This window comes from Tasmannia lanceolata, unplaced genomic scaffold (genome assembly GCF_043159265.1).
Source record: "Tasmannia lanceolata isolate RefF3 unplaced genomic scaffold, GAP_Taslan_0.1 ptg000016l, whole genome shotgun sequence".
Taxonomy (NCBI): Eukaryota; Viridiplantae; Streptophyta; class Magnoliopsida; order Canellales; family Winteraceae; genus Tasmannia; species Tasmannia lanceolata.
The window spans coordinates 12,087,603-12,111,842 of NW_027518693.1; the positions used below are offsets into that span (position 1 = coordinate 12,087,603).

The 24,240-nt window shown below is 37.2% G+C and overlaps 1 protein-coding gene across 4 annotated transcripts; it reads left to right on the top strand.

The window, feature by feature from the left end:
- Nucleotides 1-4,475: 4,475 nt before the first annotated feature.
- LOC143848010 (dipeptidyl-peptidase 5-like) lies at nucleotides 4,476-24,040 on the top strand. Of its 4 annotated transcripts, none has more exons than XM_077356785.1 (19): nucleotides 4,846-4,982; nucleotides 5,918-6,069; nucleotides 6,922-7,103; nucleotides 9,076-9,180; nucleotides 9,273-9,344; nucleotides 9,512-9,659; nucleotides 10,695-10,777; nucleotides 11,929-11,984; nucleotides 14,959-15,095; nucleotides 15,250-15,340; nucleotides 16,256-16,321; nucleotides 16,474-16,696; nucleotides 18,560-18,661; nucleotides 18,763-18,848; nucleotides 18,959-19,081; nucleotides 22,892-22,961; nucleotides 23,068-23,159; nucleotides 23,460-23,564; nucleotides 23,653-24,040. In XM_077356785.1, exons 3-19 carry the CDS (start codon nucleotides 7,049-7,051, stop codon nucleotides 23,764-23,766), a joined length of 1,728 nt encoding a protein of 575 aa, XP_077212900.1. In that variant the 5' UTR covers nucleotides 4,846-4,982; nucleotides 5,918-6,069; nucleotides 6,922-7,048; the 3' UTR covers nucleotides 23,767-24,040. The 4 variants fall into 4 exon arrangements, 3 of the variants coding, with proteins under 3 accessions (XP_077212899.1, XP_077212900.1, XP_077212901.1); XM_077356786.1 differs by lacking the exon at nucleotides 4,846-4,982 and adding an exon at nucleotides 5,512-5,736; XM_077356784.1 differs by lacking the exon at nucleotides 5,918-6,069 and having other exon boundaries at nucleotides 4,477-4,982.
- The last annotated feature ends 200 nt before the right edge of the window (nucleotides 24,041-24,240 follow it).

Here is a 24,240-nt window from a genome sequence, read left to right on the forward strand (position 1 = left end):
ATTAAGATAGAGAGAGAGTGTGTGTGTGTGAGAGAGAGAGAGTGGGAGACGGCTAGGAGATGAGAAGAGAAGAGAGAGAGAGAGTGAGAGAGAGAGAGAGAGAGAAGGTTGATGTTGTGTTTCGTGGAATCTTTGAAGTGGGGGAGGGAGACCATCCAAGTTGGTTATGGAGAAAAGCTGATGTGACCAAGTTTAGTGATGGAAGACTTGGTGGTGAATGTGATATGTTAAGGCAGATTGGACCACTAGTTGTGGGAAAGGAAAGAGAAAAAAGAGCCTTTGCTTGCTAGTTTGCATGTGCTTCTCTGAACACATTACATTGAGTATCTCTATCATGTACACTTTTGTGCTTTCCATCCCATCTAAAACACCTTCACTAATTATTGAGGTGCACCTCATCTTTAGGTGCACATCATCTTTCACTAAAGGGTAAATAACAACTATCTTCCTTATTTCTCAAGCATATATGAACTGCCTGGTGTAAACACTGAAACCTCCTTGATTAATACAGTGATTAAACTAAACATAAAGCTTTGGCGCAATTATATAAACCTTACTAATCAATTCAAGGACCTTAATGATCCTAAAGTTACATAACTTAGTCTTCTTTTTTTAAAATAACTTTCTTGAGTCTTTCTGTCTTTTGAGTTCGTAGGGAAATGAATCAATGATACCACTTTTGTTTATCTTTTCCTGAAAATGACTGGATTTTCAACTCCAATTGTTTATCTTTTTCTTTAAAATTGAGCTATTTTCATGAAAAAAAAAAAAAACAAAGAAAAGGGGTGGAAGTATCATCTCCGTAACCACAGACACATACATATTAATACTTGCTTTCAAAAGCTATCCAGAAACCCACCGAGGCATTGGCTCTTCGGCATAAAGTCACGGGTTGGCTCCATGTTGACGAGTGTTCGAATCCCGCCCCCGACTTGCCTGATACACGTGGTGAGTGGGTCGTTGCGTGTATCCGTAGGGACTAGTCCTACTCCCGAAGGAGGTGGGGACATCCTACGTCATTAAAAAAAAAAAAAAAAAAGAAGCTATCCAGAAGATCTTTTGTGGCCCACTTTATATTTTTGTGTGAAGGAACCAAAATACTAGAAATCAAAGGAACAATAGTCTCTGCTTTGATGCATATACTTTAAGAGAATGCATCTTTGCCCCCTAAAAAGGTAAAAAAATCATGAATGGATAGAGTTAAACTAATAGTAGAAAGGTTATTTTGAAAATTTTAAAAACAAAAAGTAACGGTACAAAAGGGTAAAAGGTAGAACATTAATAAAACATAAAGGATCAATCATGAAACACCTTTTTCCCATTTTTTTTAGAAAAAAGATATAATTTCTAAGGGAATGTGAACCTCACTTTTTAAAGATGAGGTTCAGACTAGTTACCGACTAGTTGCCGGATGGGTCTCTTATCTTCGTGACACCAAGACTACTTGCTGGTGGGTCAAATCAGATATCATGAGTGGAAACATAACCCAAAAATTCACATTGTTCCTATGATCCTAGCTATCTCATTGCTCAATCAGTGTGTTTTTTGGGCAAAACAAGAGCAACAATTTTGTTTTTGAGATGGTAACATTTTACTAAGGAGAATAAAAGGGAACAAGAGATTGAGAGAGTAAAGAGAATACTAAGAAGCTCAAGAAAGAGAAAGAATAACCATAATCAAGGTGGTAAAAAGTCAAAAAACTCAAAGCGAATGATGATTGATCGACCCCAGCACGAGTAATATCGATTATAGGAAAATTAACACAATTTACATCTCTAGAAAAGATCGATACCATTCGGAGTGATATCAATTATTGTGTGCTATCATTATTGAACATAAGGCTTTTCGGATGTTTGTGAGAATTCATCCAAGCAAAAGGAGTTCGAGTCAGGTGAGTCAGTGTGTGATGCGGTGAGTCAAAGGAGTTTCAGCTGACTTGATAGGGAAAAAACTCAGACTCGGATGAGAACTCGGCCAATGTAAAACCGAGCTGACTTGGGTAAGTCAATGAGTCACCTTGTGTGCAATGACGACAAAGCAATGAATTATCTCTCGAGGAAAGTTCCTATTTATGAATTTTAGTTGAATTGAGGAAGAACAATATAACAACGTCTTGTCGGATGCTCTCGACACAATCAAAATGATGATTTTGTAGAGTTTATAATGATCTTGACCGTTCATTTGGTGGGCCTTACCATGTATTTGGGTGGAAGTTAGTGGTAGGCGGTAGGCCTTATGTTACCAACAAGAAGGTAGCACAAGAGGATGATAGCCATTACAACAAGGGTAAATGGACCCTAGCTGTGATCACATATGGTGCTAGAAACATGAGAAAAGATGGGGCCGGACCCATTCATCCTTGTAAAATAAGGTTTCTTTAGACTTTGCTTCTTAATTTCGACGAAAAATGGGTTTAAAACAAATTTTACTCCATTTTTAAGTGGAAAAATGGACGTAAATTTTTTACGCCCATTTTTAAAAATTGTAGCAGCCAGTAAAATGATTATTTCACCCCCCCCCTTTTTATGTATTTCCAACCCCCCCTCTTGTTTGCCTTTTTTCCTAAAAAATAACTACATTTACACTCCTCATTGTTTATCTTTTCTTGAAAATGAAGGTAATTTTAAGAAAAGTCATTTCCAAGAAAAGACAGACAAAAGGGGTGGAATGGTGAGGAAGGAAATATCATTTGCAATTGGAAAGTACAAAAATTAAGAAAGAAGTGGCATTATTGATTATCAAAACTATGGAGTGTGGATACATTACCGACACCTCTCCTCTTTCAATTATTATTGTTAGGAGAGTGTGCCCTGTTTTGTTCATCTACTGATTGATTCATTGAAATGGGTTGCCAGTGTTCTATAAAAGGCTTGTACTAGATTGATAGACATCTCACCCTTTCGCATGTGAGAAAGTACTGGGTCTCTTATTATTGTATGTCATTTCAATGGTTTGATGTGAAAGCTTTCTCACACCCTCCAAAGGTTCGAAATACTCTGGAGATCCTTATCTCTTCTAACATCAGATGGTGATTCTATAAAACAAGATATGAGTTTGAAAAAATGCCATGAAAAAGACTAAACTTTGTGAATTATCTATGAAAAACTTTAACCTTTCTTTTGGGTATGTAAGATGTGATTGGGATTCATGACCTCAGCATGGGTCCTGCTGTCCTAGCCACATGGGTAGAGGCTCAACCCTAATCATCATATACACTTATATAGGTGAGTCCTCGTGGCACTACAATAGGTTTAGGTCTATTATCTTACTCAAGGTTTAGGACTCCCTGCTAAGGATTTTTTATGCAATCGTTTATAGCTCGCGCTAAGTCAAGAACTCGCCTGAGCCAAGTCATTAACTCGGGCGAGTCAATTCTTGACTTAGGTAAGTCTATTGAGATTTTGATTGAGTCGAGTTAGTTGAACTGAGCCAACTCAATATGTCAGTGATTGATCCAAGAAAAATTTAAACATCGTATGTTGATTTGGCTGGGTCCAAAGAAACCGAACACATAACGTATGCTGGCTCACGGCATTGATTTGGTGTGTCTTGTCTTAGACATTCCTGTTTGGACAATCTTAACCGTTAGACTAGGATATGCGCTTGGCTGATCAAGTCCGTTGATTTGATGGGCCATCATAGGTGACTTGGTGGGTCCAAGTCACATGCCAAAAGCATATTGCATTTGCAGTATAAGACACAAACAGAACTGACGGTTTAAATACATCTAAGAAAAGGATGACCTTTTTGGAAAGTAAATGGTCTTATCACTGCTATTCGATGTATTCTTTGGTCTTGTCTCGACACTAATTAGGTCAGTTCACATTCTTGACAGCCCTTTCAGCGTGCACACTGCTCACCGTGGAAGTATAGGTCCAATCTGGTTAAGAGGATTTTCTATGATTCCATCAGTCACAGGATTTACATTAAAGCACAACGGAAGAGAATTAGATTATTGGCAATGAAATGGTCTTGTAAGGCCACATAAAATACCACTAATTTAATTCACTCCTGTTGTACTCTAATGTTCATCATGTGATTGATCAGATCTTGGAAAATCTTCTTAGCTGGTTTGAACCTATATTTCCACGGTTAGTGGAGTGTCATGAATGTGACCCGACTGAATTAGCTCTGAGACAAGACCGCATGATACATTGAATAGTAGTGACAGGACCACATGGTTCATCTATGTGGGCCCACCATTCTCATCTGTACTTGGACATTTGGAAAATGATACAAAAATAAAGGTAAGACTAAGGGTGCAATTGGGGTCTGAGTTGGGCTTGGGTTGGACTCAACCCTAACCCAACATGAGATAACATTCCCTCAGCCCTAATCCGACCCAACCCAAGCCTCTGGTCAAGGTTGGTCGACCCTTACCCAACCTATCTAACTTTTTTTTTTCCAAATCACGTCGGGTGGGTTCGAGTTCAACCAGGGCCAAACAGAAAAAATCAAATAAATAAAACACAACCCTAAGGAAATCAGAATAAAGTAAGAGGACAGAGGTCGGGTTCAGATCGAGTTGGGTTGCCAAGGCCTCATCCCTAGCCCAACCAAAAATTAAATCGGGCTGGCTTTCCCAACTCAACGCAAGCCAAAATCCTCAAGTTGCCCCAACAGGGGAGACGAGAGTGTGGATATCAATCTCCTTTATAAAATACTTGGAACGGCCTTATTTTAAAATCGATGGCTATATCTCTATCAGCAGCGGTTACTGCTCTGACAAAACGGGGTTTTACTCGTCTCACCTTACCCCATTTTCACCACAGACTTATTAGGGTTTCGAGCTTCAGAAAAATGACCTCTGCCTCGTCAATCGAAGGAGGACAAGTAGAGGAGAGGGTGACTGGTCCATACGGTTCTTGGAAGTCTCCGATCACCGCCGACGTGGTTTCCGGCGCCGATAAGCGATTGGGCGGCATTTCCGTTGACGGAGAAGGGAAACTCCTCTGGGTTGAAACCCGCCCTACCGAATCTGGGTATTGTTCTATTTTTATCAGAAGTTGTGTTAAACAGTTAAATTTGAACTGGGTTGTTTAGAATTTGTTTGAACTGTTTGCTTAAATGACCCATTTATCTGGTGGGGTCTATTGTGGATTCACAACAATGCAAAATTGCACTGATTCGATGATCATAACAGTAGGTGTCTGTTTTGAATTCTTGATAAGAGAAATGTTGAATTTATAATGATGGCGAATTAATCCGTAAAACAAAGAATTTTATGGTCTAATTATATTTTTATCAGAATTTGTGTAAAAACAGTTAAATTTGAACTGGGTTGTTCAGAGTTTATTGGAACTCAGGGGAAGGTATAAGAGTCAATCATTGGAAGTAATTGATATTATATTAAAAGATAGTGTATAAGAGGCAAGTATTAGACACAATTGGCACTTATTGCACGTGATTGATGCTGTTATATTGCATACTTTGGTTCTTTCTGTGTATACACGATTTGTATACTGTGGGTTTTTTTTTGTTTTGTTTCCATTCAATCCCATCACCAAAGGATCGCCAAACCATGTAATATTTTATATATACTCTTTACATCAATGAAGATAACTAATTATTCCACGTCAATTCCTTTATCATAGTATCAGAGCTTTAGATCAGAGTTAGTTGTTCAAGGCCACGCCACGGACGGTTCTTCCTCCCTTCTCAGTTTTCTTTCGAGATGCTCTGTTTGACGAAACGAGTCTTGGTCTTACTCCTTTGTTTTCAACAATCTACAATCAGGTACTAAACCTGTTCCTTGTAGAGTTCAATGGTCCATGCACCAGTAGATTCTATTGCCAACAACACCCAACCCGAATCTTAGTCCATATCCGAGAACACACAAGGCACTCCTGGTGTTGATTTTGCTTCTCTTTATTTTTTGTATCACTCTGATAATTTGGGAAACGTTCTTGTTTTCCAGGTCTTCAAGGGAGAAAACTTTGCACATTGGTCCAGAGCCATAAGCATGGCTCTCGTGGCCAAAAATAAATATGAGTGTGCTGATGGTACTCTTTGCCTAAACCCGATCCATCTGATAATAATTTCAACAACCGGCGGTGCTGCAATCAGTTGGTATATTCTTGGATATTGAATTCTGAATTCTCTTGATGAAACTATTGAAAATAGTGTTATGCATGCCGTTCATGAGGTATGGAGTGAACTCCACGATCCTTTCTCCATAAAAAACACACCTCGTATCTTTCAGATTCTTCTCTTATGAATTATCATCAAGAATCTAGTTCTATTGCTGCTTATTATTCCAAATTGAAATCCCTGCTTGATGAATTTGACTCTTATAATACATTTCCTGCTTGCACTTGTGTTTTGTAAACGCCGTCATTGAATTGCAGCATCGCTTGAAAAGTTATGTATTTCTTGATGGGGCGGAATGATACTTACTCAGTTATTAAAAGTCATGTCTTGCTTATGGATCCTTTTCCTACTCTATCCAAAACTTATGGGCTTCTAATTCAAGAAGAGAAACAACGAGAATTGCATATTTTTTCTACCTCAGGATGCTGTTGCTCTATTAGTATCATCTAAAACAGATCCTCTTGGTTTTCTTCAGCCAATAAAGGCTAGCAATTTAGGAAGATGCATTGTGATCATTGTGGAAGGGATAACCACAACATCGATAGGTGTTTCTTGTTACATGGCTTTCCTCCATGCCGGTAAAATGGTAAACCCATCAATAACTCCAACAATAACAGATCACAGATATGCCTCTACATCACTATGTTTGGAGGGCAACAACTTGCAAATCTCATGTTTGATTGGCAGTACTTACTTTTCTTCATTTTGCTTTTCCACTCCTAACGACATTTTTAGTATTAACTTTTCTTATTTGACAGTACCATTTCATTATATATATATATATATATATATATATATATTCTCATTTGACAATAATGCAAAAATGTTCAGACGGGCAGTTCTTGTGAAGGAGCCAGAAATTCCAGGAGGTAAACCTGTTGATATTATCCCCAAAGAGTTTGCAGTTCGTACATTGGCGCAAGAGTATGGCGGTGGTGCATTTGCAGTATCTGGCAATATGGTCATATTTTCGAATTACAGAGACCAACGGCTGTACAAGCAGTTTATTGGAGGTAAATTTCTTATTTCTTTTATATTTTGCCACTATAAGTCATTTTTCTTTTGACATCTCATTACTTATCTGTCATACTTGAACATGAGTTTACTCTTCTGAGGTTGAGTATGTAGCTCAATTGGATATGGCTTTGTGCCTCAATCCTGAGATTGTTGGTTCAATATTTGTTACTTACTAAGGAGAAAAAGGAGCGTTTATTCTTTCAATTCAAGGAATATGCATCTTGTTTTATTTTTCTTTTTAAAATCATTGCAAGGTGGGTTTAAATGAAAATGTGTAAATATTGGAAACCTTATTATATTTTTCTGGTTTTATCATCTATTTTTTTCCTGAAACGAATCCAGTAATTTTTGACACAGCCAGGCAACATTCCTGCCCTTGGAATTTCTTTTTTCTTTTTTTTGAATGGCAAATAAGATTTCATTAAAAAAGAAACAAGGGCCGAGAAGGACCCTGAAATACATGACTAGGCAGAGAAAGAAAACAAAATAAAAATACAACAATCAAAGGGCTAGGGAGGGAGGAATCGAACAGCTCAAAACTCTCTTTCGATAACCCCTCTCTAGCTAACCTGTCCGCCTCCCCATTTGCCGAGCGTCTCACATGGCAGAAAGATATGGATGCAAACACCAATTCTATCCTTAATTTCATCAAATAAGGAGGTGAATCTCCATGGTACCAATTTTGAGCCTCCCAGCCATCTAATGACATTCAAAGAGTCCCCTTCCACTTCTATCTTATTGAGGTCCACATTCTGAAGAAGCTTTATTCCATGGTACACAGCTTTTACTTCCACTTCATTTGCATTTGCCACCCCAATCGGTCCCCTAAATGCTCGAATCACCTCTCCCTCTTCATTTCTCAAAAGAGCACATATACTAGAGGGCCCGGGATTCCCCATGCTTGATCTGTCAAAATTCAACTTAAGGATCCGTTGAGATGGAGGCGACGATGCTTGGACTACTTTAGGTCGTTTGCTTGCTCCTTCGCATATTTCTTTCCACCCATGCCATAATTCATATATTGATGCGATTCGAAAATCTAGCAAAGTTTTCACCCAAGAAATAGTCAAGGCAATCACTTTGTTAAATAAGAATCGAGCTCCCTTCGAGAACCCCTTGAAAGTCCTAGCATTTCTTTCTTTCCACAGCACCCACATCGTAGCTAAGAAAGAAACTTGCCATAATATTCTTCCTTTGCCCTTCGATGGTCCCATCGCCCAACATTCCAAGGCTTTCATAATTTTTGTAGGAAAGACCCATGAGATTCCAAACCTACTAAATAATTTTCCCCATACTTCCCTAGCTACCTTACAATGAATGAGGAGATGGTCCACTGTTTCACCCGCTTCAATACAAAGGGCACAATGATCAATGATCAACATATTTCTAGCTCTGAGGAAGGCTATGGTCCAGATTCTTTCAAGCATTGCAGTCCATCCAAATAGCCGTCTTCTACCTTGCCTCGCCTCCTCTAAAGTAGCCAAAGTGTGGGACATTCAAGCACCACCAAGGGTATGCGTATTTGGATGCCCTTGGAAGTTCTTGGGGAGTAAAATATTTGAGAAAACTTCAGTACATTTTGTAGTAACTACTTCACAGTTCAATGAACAATTTAAAGTACTATTCACCATTACAAATTCTTTTCACAATATGTATTCTACTTTTTTATAATTATGAAGATGTTTGCTATTACATTATTGTATTTCAATTAAATGACTATATTAGACTGGATCAGGTTTCTTATAGACTAAGCTAGGTCGTGCTAATCGTTGAAAGGAGAAAACGTTTGTATACAATACCTCTGTAGGCGCTTAAAAATATTTATTACTAAATTGTTACAGAACACAGAATTACAAAGTTTCTGAAAACTACCTCTTAATCAACCATACGGTGGGCTCCAAGTAATTTTTTGTCTTACCCATCTATAAATATAGTCTTCTGACTTGACTTTTTGGTGCTGGTTAGCAGATCCCTCTCCTCTACCACTTACTCCAGATTATGGTGGACCTGTAGTTCGATATGCAGATGGCGTGGTTGATTCACTCTTTAACCGGTATATAACTGTAAGGGAAGGTTGGTAATTAGTTGTTGAGCCCTTCAAAAATCTTCTTCACTATTTTATGTTCCTCATCCTGCAACTATGAACTTTCTTATTTTTGTGGCAGACCATCGTGAAAGTAGCCTAAATCCAACGACAACAATTGTAGCTATAGACCTCCAGGGTGGAGATATTCAAGGTAAACAGTTCCAGCAAACTATGCGTCACTTACAATTCTAGATACTTTTTTAGTTTCTGATGGTATTTGGTAACTTCATTGGGTGTTCTCTTTGTCATTACCATCTTTTTATTATATATAAAGAGGACTATACTGGTAATTGGCTATTTTCCCTTTGATCTTTTTAGAGCCAAAGGTGTTGGTTAGCGGCAATGACTTCTATGCTTTTCCACGTATTGACCTAAATGGAAATATGATGGCATGGATTGAGTGGGGTCATCCTAATATGCATTGGGATAAAGCAGAGCTTTGGGTTGGTTATATTTCCGAGAATGGGTGAGTAGACAGTTTTTTGTTATGCTGGTACATTTCTTCATCTCATAATTCTCATTTACTTGTATATATTTTCCAATTTGTACTTTAGTGAACTGAAAAACCATGATTTATTTTGGATTATTGACTGGATTTTTATACTTAATACATTAGTATGGTTTCTTTATTAACTTCCTAGATTAAAACTCTGTTAGCTGCTTCTTGTATTATGCTGATAGTTGATACCGCATACCTTATAGACAAGATTAAGAAACTTGAGGTTCAATTCGAAATAGAATTGGCTCCGAGTGAATTAAGGCAGTTTGAGTCATATGTCGACTTGGCCAAGGTTTTTTATTGTTTGTTTTTTTTTTCAAGAAAGATTCAGGCAAGTATTTCACAAGTCTTTTGAGTTTTCAACAAAATCTTTTCATTTTCTTGTTTGGGCACTGAGTTTTATTTGATTCTTGGCTAAGTGAACCCAAACTGAGTTATAGGGATCAGCTCAAATCCTGACAGAGTTGTGTTGACTTGACCGAGAGTTTTGAACTCAACACAGTATTTAACTATGATTATCGTCTCATCTGGTTGTTTCATTTTAAGGATTTCAATTGATATATTATTCAAATATTTCCTTAAAAACTGTTAAAGTATAAAAGATAAATAACGCCTTTCTCCAACAGCTTAAGCTATTAGAGAAGTTGGTAAGTTAACATGGTATCAAAGCCAAAGGTCTCGAGTTCAAACCTCCCGGATAGCAAAAATCCACATGCGATGGTCAGCCCAAAGTGGGGCCACATGTGCCACGTTTTTGCCAAGTGGGCCACACGTGCGGGGGAGTGTTATAAATAACGCCTTTCTCCAACAACTTAAGCTATTGGAGAAGTTGGTTAGTTAACAAAAACAAAGACCGTTCCTTCTTGTAAAATTTGTTAATATGCCAATTATGCTTTGTGCTGAGATTTACATTCTTGATTTTATACTTAGATATTATCCTCACCAGTGAGTCAATTTTATTCTGTAAAATGTAATAAGCTGCCTCTTAAAACTTCTGTTTAGAGAAGTGCAGAAGCGTATCTGTGTTGCTGGTGGCGATCCTTCAGTGATCGAGTCTCCAAGTGAACCCAGATGGTCTGTCAAAGGTACTTTTTATTTCCCATGCTGGTTGAAGCGTAGTTCCTCTGATGAGAAACACATTTTAAATTTTGAAATAATCCTTTTCTAAAATTGGATATTGCTCTCAGGGTAAACTTTGTTGCATACACAATTACCAAGTGTCGCATTTGGCAATAGTTATTGTTCTTGTTTGGATCCATGTATCTGATTGCATACACGAGGCAAAAGTGGGCCACAATAAGTGTTTTCTGATTAGTTATTAGCCACTTTAATACTCCACTAACCCGGTAATTGAGACCATTTTGCCATTATAGAGTATAACGACCTCTAAAAGAAGAAAAAGTAAAAAGTAAAATAAAAGTAGAGATTTGAGTGCCATTATCCGGACAAGGGTGTTGATATTAATTCCCTTAGAAAAATGTAAATTGTGGTCTTGTAGAGGGGATCATCATTATTAAAACAAAGAGTGCCAAACTGTCAATATTAATTCTCTGTGATGAATGTAAGAGGAAGATGTTCTGATCAGAATAGCCACACGTGCAAATTCTAAGGGGCTTGTTTTTTAAGAAGTTAGCATTGCATGCTTGACGTATTTTTTGAGTTGTATGGAATCTAAAAACAGACATAAAATGGATGATTCAAATCATCCAAAGGTAGGACACAGCTAGCCTCATCGCCTCATCTTAATACAGTGAGGCATTCGCATATCGCACATATGTATCCCACCTTTGGTTGATCTAGAGTGTCCATAAGCTAGAAATTATCTTGGATCGCCAATCAAATATCCAAAAGTTTCGGTAGACATAAAACAATAAATGTAAATGGTGCTTTTTTTTAATCGAAAGTAATTTGAATTGCTATTTGTGAGATTGTTTGTTATCGTATAAAAAATTTATTAATTGTTGTATAACAACTATTGTTTGCCCTCTCTGGAGTAAATTCCTGGCTCCATCCCTGGATATGGGAATATCATTTCCTTTCTTTTTTCATTTCATTATTGGACTTATGTTGGCCCGATTTGACTATTTAATTCAATTTATTCAAACTTACATAATTTTTGTATTTGTTATTTTAATGATCAAGTTCTATGAGTTCTACAAAACTACATGGAAGGTAGTTTCAAATAACCTCATGCCCACTGCCAGACTAATATTCTATTTCGTTTCTGTTTGTGCAGGGGAACTGTTTTTCATTACTGATAGAAAAAGTGGATTTTGGAACCTTTATAAATGGGTATATATTAAATGTTTCTTCTATTTTCTGAACTTTTGTATTGAATTGAAACAAAATATCCATGCTAATGGCTATTTCATTTTGCTAATCCCATTGGTTTTATGTAGGGGAGCAACTCAGGTCGATTGTTCGGAATTCGGGTTGAGCATTTACCTTAAAATCGGGTCGGGTTCGGGTTGATTCCAATTCATTTTTTAGCAAAAGCTCAACCCGACCCGACCCAAGTTGCACCCCTAGTTTTATGTGAAATTCTTGGCTTTCCATGTTTCACATTTCATGTTTATGCTTTTGGTTTTGAATCTCCTGCTGCTGTACTTGTATCCTCCTGAATTATTTAACGAGTTCAATGGAATTGGTTCACAGTTTGTGGGGTATGGACTGAACTTGATGGTTTCGGTTTAGGAATGATATGTTGAAGGGTTGCTGGATGAATGGTGTTAGGAAAGCCTTTAAAAGGTTGGCCTCATATGACCTGTGAAGGGTTGTTTGCATAGGAGATAACAATATAACTGAAATTTGGAGACAATCGGTCAATGGCCATGGCCAGCATTTATTAACTCGACCAGCTGCTCACAAACTAGAGCCACTTGTGTCTTTGATACTTGAGTTTCTCAAAACCCGTAAAAAAACTTGATCAGGTACCAACTAAGTGATCAATTCTGTTTCGTTCCGGCCGGAATGGACCGGAATTCCGGCTCGGAATCCGGAACGGTTTGGGCATATTCTCCGTTCCCCTGGAATTCCGGTCCGTTCCGGCAGGAATTCAGGTCGAAACAGGCGGAATGCCCTGTTTTGCCCGGAATTGACTGAAAATGTGCAAATTTTTCGAAAAAAATATGGAAATGCCATTATAGCCATGGGGATTGCTTTTTGACCCTTTTACCCTCATTTAATGGCCGTTTATGACCATTTATGGTCGTTGGAAGAGTATTTTACGTCTTTTCTCATCCAAAAGCCCTTACACCTCTATATATACCCATCGAACCATTTTTTCCCCTCCAACTTCTCCTTCACCTTCTCTTACAACTTCCACTACTACAGTTTCCTACATACTATTCTTCACCTTAAGCTTTAACTACACGCTTCAAACTTTGTTTTTTAAGTAATAAAGATGTTTTTTTTTGCATAGTTGGTTCATTTAATTGTTTCTTATATTTTTCTAACAAATTTTTATTTTTTTTGGAATTTTTTCATATTTTTAACTATTAAAAAAAAAATCCCTCGTCGTAGCGGAACGAAAAGTTTCGAACGAAACAGATAACAAAACGGACGAAACACCGAAACATTCTGTTCCGGTCGCCAAAACGAAATGGCAAACGAAACGGAATTTATAACTTAGGGTACCAAGAAACAAAAAGAAATCAATTTTTTATCAGCTTGATCAAGTTTTTTCTTACTTATACAAAAAACTAGTGTTGGATTTGTTCATGACATTCTTGAATTTCACTTTATCTTGTAAGGTTTAGCGTGGGTGAGACTTGAATCTAACACCACAACAAACCCTTCCCTTCCTTTTTCTTCCTCGGATAACCCTAGACCTGCCAATTTTAGTTGACACCTTTGGGTTTCAAGAAGAGTAAAACTACCTTTTAGGTCCATCTTTACCTTTTTCCCCGTAATCATTTTGATCTTTTTGAGGGAAGATTTCAAGAATTTTTACTTCTTGTGTGCCAAAGATTTCAAAGAGAAATAGTCTTCCAATAACTATTTAACATGATCCGATCTCTTCGCAGAAGAAGTCCATGTACTTGGGAAACATGTTTATTTCCTACTATTTCGATGTTTTGTATTTATAGGAAGGATTGGAGGTGTATAATGTTTAAAGAGACAATGCAATGGTTTGTGTTGAAGAAGAAAAACAGAAAAGGGGGTGATGCATTTATATTGTTGGAAGAAATTTCTGGTGTCATACACCACCTACTGAATTGATATAAACATTTAAGGCAATGTATTGTGATAAAGTCCTCAATTGCTAAAGATTTCGGCATGGAACTCCTCATAAAACTTAAGCTCTATTTAATTCCCTCATTCAAAATATTACAGACCCCTCCTTTGCTTCAACCTTTCACTCAAGTCCCTCCTCTATCCAACACACCAAAAATTCTTCAGATTCCCACATGCCCTTTATTCACTTTCTCATCTTGTTTATCTGATCTCAAAATAGCCCATCAATTGACCTTTTTTCTATGCTACCCATTTTTTTTTTATGACATAGAGTATCCCCTCCCCATTTTAGGGCGGGACTAATCCCTATGGATGCACGCAATCACCCGTAAACCACATGCATCAGGAAACTTCGAGGGGACACTGACACAATATATGCTGTGATACACCCAGATACATGTACATTTATGGACACTGACACATTAACAGAGATGCAAATCGGCATTTTCCAAAATGTAGGACACGGACACGAAGTTATTAAGTGTGAACTTGGAATTTACATTTTTTTATGTGTTGCGCTATATATATCTATGATTATATGTGATGAATATTATCATTTTTCACATATTTAGGATATAAGATGGACAGCTTGATGAAATTGATTGAGTATTCAAGAGATTCTTGAGTCAACTCGTACTAGGGTACTCTTTTGGTGAGAGTTGAGTTCCGAGTTCCGAGTTCCAATACAAACTCATTTGTTCCTATACTATACACAAGAGAGATTATTTTATAAACAGACAAGAGATTTGCTAGTGTCCATCACAGAAGGCATTTCACGGATGGTCTGTTGCATCTGACAGCAGCCAATAGGCTCACTTTTCAGCAGATTTTGTCTTCATTCACAAGGTGGCTGCTGTCAGATGCAACAGACCATCCGCGAAATGCCTTCTGCGATGGATGCTAGCAAATCCCAACTGACAAATATATTTTTCTTAGTGATTGCTATTTTTCAGTTTAAGGAACCAAGTTTTTTCCAAGTGACATATCAATATGGTTGGATTCATGTTACCGTTCCTTGTTTTGGACACAGATAGAACACAACAATGAGTTGCTTGCAATTTATTCCTTGGATGGTGAGTTTACGAGGCCACTGTGGAATTTCGGCATCAAGTCTTATGATTTTATTCAGAACACTGGGAAAGCCAACAAAATTGCTTGTAGTTACAGGTCTACCTGAGAAACATACGAAAATTATGCTTTTGCTGTGTATTACCATAATTGTTGTCACATTATTTGTGGTAAAATATGTTTATTCGAAACTACGCAAAAAAATATGTTTATTCGATTGTCCGTGATTTTGGTTTTGGTTTATGACATGCAGGCAGAATGGGCAGTCATACTTCGGAATCCTGGATGATGTTCAAAACTCTATAACATTGCTCGATGTTCCTTTCACTGATATAAGTAATATTGTAGGTTCAAAATTTTATTTTCATCGCTTTAGAATTTCTTTGTGGTTCCTTGTCAATTGAATACCCTAGTTTTTTAAAGGCACAGGCTTGAGGTAATGTGTAATCCTCGAGGTGTCAGGCATAAGCCTCACAATTTTTCTCATTTTAAATATAAAATTTAAAAAAATAGGAAAAAAATAAAAATCTAGAAAAATAGCAAAGAAATATTATAAACTATAAAAAGAAAATGTGCTTAATTTTCCACAGTTTCCAAGTGTAAAAAATCATTCATTCAAGAACAAAAATATAAACCTCAAAGGCTCAAACATCCAAAAAGATGATACAATCTACGACCTAGATGGTTTCATTCCACTATGTGACCTGGTGAAGTGATTCTTGCGATAATTTATAGTTTTATACCTCTAGTGCATCATTGATTACATCGACCAATTCGGTTCGGTTCGGTTATTCGGTTTTAACCGAATAATGCTCACCCCTAGTCGAAAGTTAGAAGTATCAGATTTTTTCCTATCTTTGCTATAGCTTCTCATTCTCCACTAAATCCACATCCAAGTATCCAACACGTAGATCTTGATGAAGTCTTCTCTTCACATAATAGCCTTTCTAAGTTTATATAACTGTCCTAACTTAACAATTAGATTGAGATTAAGTTAGAAAAGGAAAATCAAATTTGAAAAAAAAAGGTTTTTGCTCCTTTACTTTTTTATCGCAAGCATGCCTGTGAGGATTATGCCTCCGAGCTAATGCACTTTTTAGCATATACCTTGATATGCCTCAGTGCCTCAGTGCCTACACCTTTTAGAATACTGGATACCCCTAGGTTGGCAATAATAGAAACATTTTTCTAAGGTTGCTAAATAATTGTAAATTTAATGATAGTTTGCTTCAACCTCGATTTTCTATTGGCTTGAACAGATGTCAGGACCATCTTGCCTCTACATTGAGGGAGCATCTGCAGTACTCCCATTATCCATAGCTAAGGTATGTTATCTGATCATATTGAACATATTTTGAATACCCTTTTCGACATAAATACTGGGAATATGACAAAATATTCAGTCACTGATAATTTAATAGGTTGTTCTATATCACAAATTCGCAAGTTTCTTCTTCCTTTTTTCCTGTTTTAACAGGTGACTTTAAATGGGAGTCAATCCAAAGCAATTGAGTTCTCAATTATTTGGTCTTCCTCACCAGTTAGTATGAAGTACAAAGCATATTTTAGCTTGCCAGAGATAATTGAGTTTCCTACAGAATCCCCTGGTCAAAATGCCTATGCATTTTTTTATCCTCCATCCAACCACATCTATCAAGCTAGCCTGGAAGAGAAGCCTCCCTTGTTATTGAGAAGCCACGGTAATATGATGATTATTTTCAATAATTAGATCATCTGCATTGTACAGTTTACTGCTTTAGTACTTGTTTAATTTTTCTCATTCAGTCCTTTGTGATTTTTTTCCCAACTAGTGATATATCATAAATTGAAGAACAAGGTTGAAAAACAAGGCATCAACCATGGTTTTAAATTTCTACCGAAACCGACACAACCGAAATGTTTCTGTTTCCATCCCCACCAAAACGATGCCGAATAAATGCATTAGTGGTGGTATACTATAAGTATGTGTTACATAATTATATTTGGATGAATTGCATGTGAAATGCGGTTTATGTATTATATATTAATATTTATATAAATTACATGCGAAATGTGGTATGTGCAGAATTATCATAAATGCGCGACATTGCATGTCACTAGGTGTTCAATGTTATTAAACCATAATGGATGGTTGTCTTGCTTATGCGATGGTTTTTAAGTTTTCATCTTAAAATTCTTCATTTGCATATGTTTTTATATATTTCTGTGATTTAACAAGATTTATACCAAAATTTCCAACCGAAACCGAAATATATCAATTTCCGTTGCTGACCAAAACTGAAATTCAAAACTTTGGCCATTTCCTCTTTTTCTAGAGTAGCCATAACGTAGGAAAAAAAAAATCCTCTGAGGGTTTTCCTTCCATTTTTCAAATGATCTACACACCGCCAATTCCTCAGATTTGCAATACAGCTAATACTAGGGAGGTAAGTCACCGCATTAAATATGCCCCGAAATAACTACTGTATAAGAGAAGTCCATGAACATCGATAGAAACATGCATGGGATTAACACTACGATGGTCACAAAATTTATTGCCTTCATTTGAAAAAATCTCCTTTTCTCAGGTTGGCCACCGATTAAAATTTATAAGCAGTAACTAAGACTATCAGCCTTTCGTGGAATGGGCTTAAATAAAATCAGCCTTTTCTGTTATCATTTGTGCCATCCATTATTCCTACTAGTTTAATTTTGATGAGCAAAACACACAGAATTCGAGACTGAAGAATTCCCTTTAATGTTAAGCCTGATTAATAATGCCAATTGAAAGTTTTCGAATGGATCTCCAAATAATCCCTGCAATTATCAGACCAGTCATGGATTACAGAACGAAATGATTCTCCGTAGCACTCAAAAGAACAGCCATGCATGAGAAGTTTTTGGACTTTGATGGAAAACATCATGGGCTCACTAAGTTTTTTGCAATATTTACAACCTTCATTTGGCAAATTCTCTTTTCTTCGAGTTGGTTTCCAGTTAGTATTTGCAAGCTGTTGCTATGATTATTTGCCTTTACGATGTCATTTACTTATGTCATGTAATAAATTGTGTGGGTGTGAGGTGGAATATGGATTGATGAGCAAAATGCACGAGATTCGAGAGTAAATAATTTTTTTACATTTTTAGCTTGATCATCTGATCCTAATTGAAACTTTTCTCTAGTTCTAGATGCATAATACTGCCTAATAACTAGAAGGTATGTGATTTTATACGGGTTCATTTTGTATCACACTGGATATGTATTGTATCAACCGATATTTAAATCTTCGTTAAGATAAGTATGTTGCATCCCTCATATTTATTATTTTTGTAAAAGTTTCACAGAATATTAAAGTGCACCATGCCTAAAACTGTTTTAATTGAAGAGTAAGATGTGCAAGACATGAGACAAACCTTATAAGATGGTGGTTCATTTCAATTGAGTAAGAAATTAGAATCTGAATCACATATTTATAGTGTACGTTGCTCACTTTTACATCACTCTTCAAAGCAAAGGTGGCTTACTGTTGAATATGGAATATTTGACTCTGCAGTATCATTCATTTCTTGTGTGAATGTTACAGGTGGACCTACCGGTGAAGCACGTGGAACCTTAGATCTAGGTATTCAGTACTGGACCAGTCGAGGGTGGGCTTTTGTGGATGTTAATTATGGTGGAAGCACTGGTTGGGCCTTGGAACTTATTTGATTTTTAATGTATGATTTGAAATTTAAATAAATTTCAAAGCACATAGTCCTTACCAGTGCCTGTAAATGTGATGCGAAGGTTATGGGAGGGAGTATCGAGAACGACTTTTGGGACGTTGGGGTATTGTCGATGTTAATGACTGTTGCAGTTGTGCTAGATTTTTGGTAACTGCTTTTAATATCTATTATTCTCTTTGCTAATTTCATAAAAGAGATGATCTGTTAAGATGTTGCTTCAAGACATGGTAACAACAAGAGTTGGTTTTGATCTTAAGGTAGACAGTGGCAAGGTTGATGGAGAACGGCTTTGTATTACTGGGAGGTCTGCTGGTGGCTATACGACTTTAGCTTCTCTTGCTTTCCGGCAGATTTTTAAGGCTGGTGCTTCCTTATATGGCGTAAGTGATTAATGCTGTACTTCTGTTAATACAATACATTTTGGAAAATATTGGATATTTTTACTCTATTTAAGTGGAGTTTTTCTTGAGACGTTGCTGTTAGATTTCATATTGATGAACACAAGCTGATATCAAGCAAATATGTGAACATAAAATTCCTGAAAATATGGAATCTAGCTGAAAAAATATGGAGATTTGGGTTTTTTCCGATTGAGGCTTGTTTAGCCATATATTGCACTAGGCAAATGGGGTAGCAAGTGCTCTCTCTCTCTCTCTCTCTCTCTCTCTCTCTCTCTCTCTCTCTCTCTCTCTCTCTCAATGGTAGGTAGCAAGTGGTCTTACTGCAGGAGTTTATGGGATAGTTTGAAAACAGGGAAATTGACCAGACAGACTTCAGTCACGTGGTGTTGACTCGAAGACTTGTGTTTGTCTTGATTGGGTCCTGGAAATCAAGATTCAACATTTAATAATATTTTTAATATAATAAAAAACATAGAAAATAGAAAAAATTAAGAAATTAAGAAATTTTCAATCTCAATACTTATTGAAGAAATTCTCATGCCACTTCTCACATGCTTCTCAGACCCCAATTTCTTGAAGACCCATTTATTCCTGTTCGCCCTTATCAATTGCCCATTTATTCCCGTTTGCCCTTATCAATTAGAAAATCCTTATCACCACTACCCACATGTATGACCTCAAATTGTATATGCAATACCTCATTAAGAAACCTTTAATGTGTTTGTGAGAGGAAATTTCTGTCATGCTTCAAGGGTTAGCATGTTTCAGTTTACAATAGAATGGAGTATGTTAGCTTAGGTTATGGTTGTGGTTGTAGAGGAAACACATACGGGGAGTTCTACATCTTAATCTGTCCATGGATGAGCAATGTGATGTGTCTAGGGTTTGATCCTTCTCAGGGTCTGGATGTTATTTCTCGTCGGGGAATGATGCATCTGCATATTCAGTGCTAAGTTAGGTTGTTGCTCAATGAAGGTCAGGTAATTGCCATTGAGCTTGATATGTATTTCGGAAGTACGATTATTACTAGATCCTACCAAGAATTCTTCCTGGTTATGTTGGCATCTACATTACAGGATGGTAACCTCAAGTCAGTGATAATAGCGATTTCTGATGGGCCACATAACATTACATTTTGTCTTGTTCTGGGAGTCTAATGTTGGTTTCTTTCATATAGCAGCACACTTGGGCCTTGTTCGTTTGGAATTGTGGGGGCTGATTGTGGCAGAAGATTGTGATTATTGGACTCAAAATTAATGTAATTTTGAGTTCAATAATCTCAATAGGCTGCCACAATCTCAAACGAACAGGGCCTTACATATTCAGGAAGAGATGGTTCTGTACTACACTTGCCCTTCTATGGTTTAGACTTTAGGTTTTTAACGTCTCTGTGTTTGATACATGCAATGTAAATCTGGACAACATATTGCAGGGACATGTGACATTCTTTATTGTCATCAGCAATTATAGCTGCACCATAGTTTTAAAACTTCCCCCGTCCCATCGTGGACTCCCCCGAGTCAACTCCCTTTTCCCTTGACCGCATTCCACACTTTGCCACCACATTCCGTATTTGTCCTACAGAGTCAATAAAAGCTCCTTTGACTCTCCCGAGTTATGACCGTGTCAACTGCATTCTTGGCTGCGTCCGCCGAGTGTAGTGCTCGACCCCGCCAAGGATCGTAGATGTGTGTAATTATGGTAAATCCTGGCCGTAGAGTCCCTGATAGATGGATTTGATCACATCGATATCTTTGGATAGAGATCAACAATCTAGATCTATGATCCGGCATCGTTAGGACCCTCGGATTGATCGGCTAGCCCAAGCTGGCGGCCGATCTCCTCAAATCTGTCGGGATATTGTGATCTCTCTTGATCGATGGCCGCATGAGCCAGATCTAAAATCGGATCATTTCGGACCGTCGGATCAATTATCAGGTCCCTCAGATCGTCAATTGAGCTCGAGATTATGCCAGATAATGTCGTTCGAGTGTTGATCTCCTTTGATCTTCCTAAGATCAAGAAGATGGGGAATCAAGGGCTTTCCTTTTATCAAGCCTAAAAATCCATGGATTTAGTTCCATTATAATTTTTCCTTAAAACCCAGAACCGGCCAATATTTACACAATGGGATTGGGGCGTGACAAAATGGTATCAAAGCAGAACCTCCCTCTAGTACGGCGTACTAGCGAGGACGTTGGGCCCCAAGGGGGTTGGATTGTGAGATCCCACATCGGAAAGGAAGGAAACGTTTATGGGCTATATATGTGGATATTCTCCCTCTCCATGTCTAGATGCGTTTTCAGCATCTCCAAGTGGTGGGTGGATTGTGAGGTCCCACATCAGAAAGGAAGGAAATGTTTTTGGGCTATATATGTGGATATTCTCCCTCTCCATGTGTAGACGCGTTTTCAGCATCTCCAAGGGGTGGGCCCCGCGGAGTGGGTCGGGCACTGTTAGTGCTGCTGGAAAACAAAACCGGGGAGGGTGGGACAATATTTACACAGTGGGGGGTGACACCGAGTTAACAAGGATTTTTCTTGGCCACATTTTGATCCGCATCCATGTTTTTAAACACTGAACTCTAACATTCAACATTATCTTACTGCAATTTTAGAAGGGCCACAAAAGATTATATTTATTCTTTACATGGGGAATCTTAACGTCAGTTTCTTTCATATACCAGAACCATTACATATTCTGGGAGAGATGGTTCTGTTCTACACTTTCCCTTCTGCAGGTTTTAAACATCTCTGTGTTTGATACGTGCAATTTAAATTTGGGCACCATATTGCAAGGACACGTGACATTCTTTTTGGCCATAAAAAATTATAGCTGAACACTCATTCAACATTGTCTAACAGCTAGCTACATTTCTTTCATCAAGGGATACCTAGTTACATGGATTTCATTTCAAGCTATCAGTAGTTTGATGGTGCTTGGGTTTATCTGGAATTCCTTTTACAGTTATGCATCACAAAAATATCTATTTCTCTCAAGCTATTTTCCAGTGACTTTTTTGTAGTAATTTTTTATTAGGCGAGCATAATTGCTGCAATGTCACTTAATAAGTTATAACAGGCTTAGTTGTATTTTCATATTTCCAGTTTCTTCCGCCTGCTTCATTTTTTGGGGAGATTATAGAGACATCATTAGATAAAATGGATTGATGACTGAGTTCTGTACAAAAGACACCATAAATAACACCGGTCTAGTGGTATGATTCTCAGTCCATAAAAAAAGGCTCCTGTAACTATTTGTTTTGTTTATGACACTTTTTCTATTGCTGCAACTAGAAGCAATATTGTTCTCAGAAATTTTATTATTTACATATTATAGAGTAAGCCATTAGCTGTATGTAGATAGCTTTCTGCAGATTCACATTTTGCATAATACTTTAGCTTCCCTTGCAAATTCTTGCTCTGTATGGGTTTATGATACATTCAAAATTGACTGAATACTAGTTTGCAACACTTCTTGAATGACCTTCCAAATTGTAGAGCTTTTACTTTTCCCATGAGTTTTTCCATTTAAAATTTTGTGAGTTTTCGTGTTTTTTTGGCTTCTTAGAATGTTATTTATGTCATTTCAATGATTCACACCAATTTGGCAACAATGTGACTTTTATATTTCAATTCATTTGATCAATTGACATGAATTTCTTCGAAGATATTCCACTTCACTTGAATTGTATATTTTCTATTGCTTTGTCAGGGAAATATTAAGTAAGATTTATTAATGCTGAAATAGAAGTCTGACAAACTATTTTCTTTATTGGTCGATTAACAGGTTGCTGACTTATCTTTATTGAAAGCAGAAACTCATAAGTTTGAGTCTCATTACATGGATAATCTTGTTGGTAAGTCATTAATAGATGGTCATTGATAGATGATACCTTGTGCTGATATTTTAGATTTTTGAATCCATTTGATTGGCTCAATACCCTTTCATTCCACTGATTACAGGTAGTGAAAATGCTTACTTTGAGAGGTCACCTATAAACTTTGTTGAAAAATTCTCTTGCCCTGTTATTCTATTCCAAGGATTAGATGACAAGGTATACATATCAATAACCTGATTTCTAGCCGTTAAAACTGTGTTTAGTTTCATACGATGGTGGCTTATTGATTTAATGTTGTGTTTCTTGAATTTTGCTTAATGAGCGACCGTGTTGAGCATTGGGAGAATAACATAAGAATAGTCATCAGTGAGATGCAGCGATTCAATTCTTATATAATTTTACCATCATCCGCCAAATTAGAAATTACTAATTCATCTGATGAGCAAGAAATTTGATTTACTAGGGAGTTAGTTATGTACCAATGGCAATTGATGTCAACTTGTTCATATGTTACAGGTTGTGCCTCCAGATCAAGCTCGTAAAATTTATCTGGCCTTAAAGAAGAAAGGATTACCCGTTGCTCTAGTCGAGTATGAAGGAGAGCAACATGGATTTCGCAAGGTATTTACCATTTATTATTATTATTATTTTTAAGCATGTTTGATGCTATGGGCATGTTAGCACTGAACCAAGGTTAATAATCACACAGGCTGAGAATATCAAATTCACACTGGAGCAACAGATGGTGTTCTTTGCACGTTTGGTCGGGAACTTTCAAGTGGCTGATGAAATTAGTCCAATCAAAATCGACAATGTTGATTAAGCATCCTTAAATTGGACTGATTAAGCATTCTTTCTAGTGTTTCAATGCTTGCAGGTGGATTTTTTTAAATGGTCACTTGCAGGAGTTGCAGGTGGATAAACAAATAATCTGTGCTCCTTAATAATATGTTGTTAGGAAACCCCTGTTTTTTTTAAATTGGGCTTGTGGCTATTGTAAGGAAACTGTAGGATAAATTAAGGGCGCTGATATGCCCTCCGATCTAAATAGAAACTACATCTTATGCAACCGCTATAGATTGTAGGGTTGATCATCCTATGGAAATGATTTTTGGGGCACAACCTATTTACATTGTGGACCATCAAATGAATGGTTTGGATAATTCTATGGAGTTGGTCGTAAAGTAACATTAAGGCCCGTCCACAACATAGGACGATCCAAGCCGTCCATGGTTAGGATAATCCTATGGAGTTGGTCGTACAGTAACATTAAGGCCCAATCGTAGGCCCCACCGAT

What these genes read in the sequence shown, in the direction of transcription:
- LOC143848010 (XM_077356784.1), top strand. Translation starts at nt 4,690, where the DNA reads ATGGCTATATCTCTATCAGCAGCGGTTACTGCTCTGACAAAACGGGGT. An exon ending in TCACTGATATAAGTAATATT is followed by an intron (nt 15,341 to 16,255) that starts GTAGGTTCAAAA and finishes TGGCTTGAACAG; the next exon opens with ATGTCAGGACCATCTTGCCT. An exon ending in TCCAAGGATTAGATGACAAG is followed by an intron (nt 23,160 to 23,459) that starts GTATACATATCA and finishes CATATGTTACAG; the next exon opens with GTTGTGCCTCCAGATCAAGC.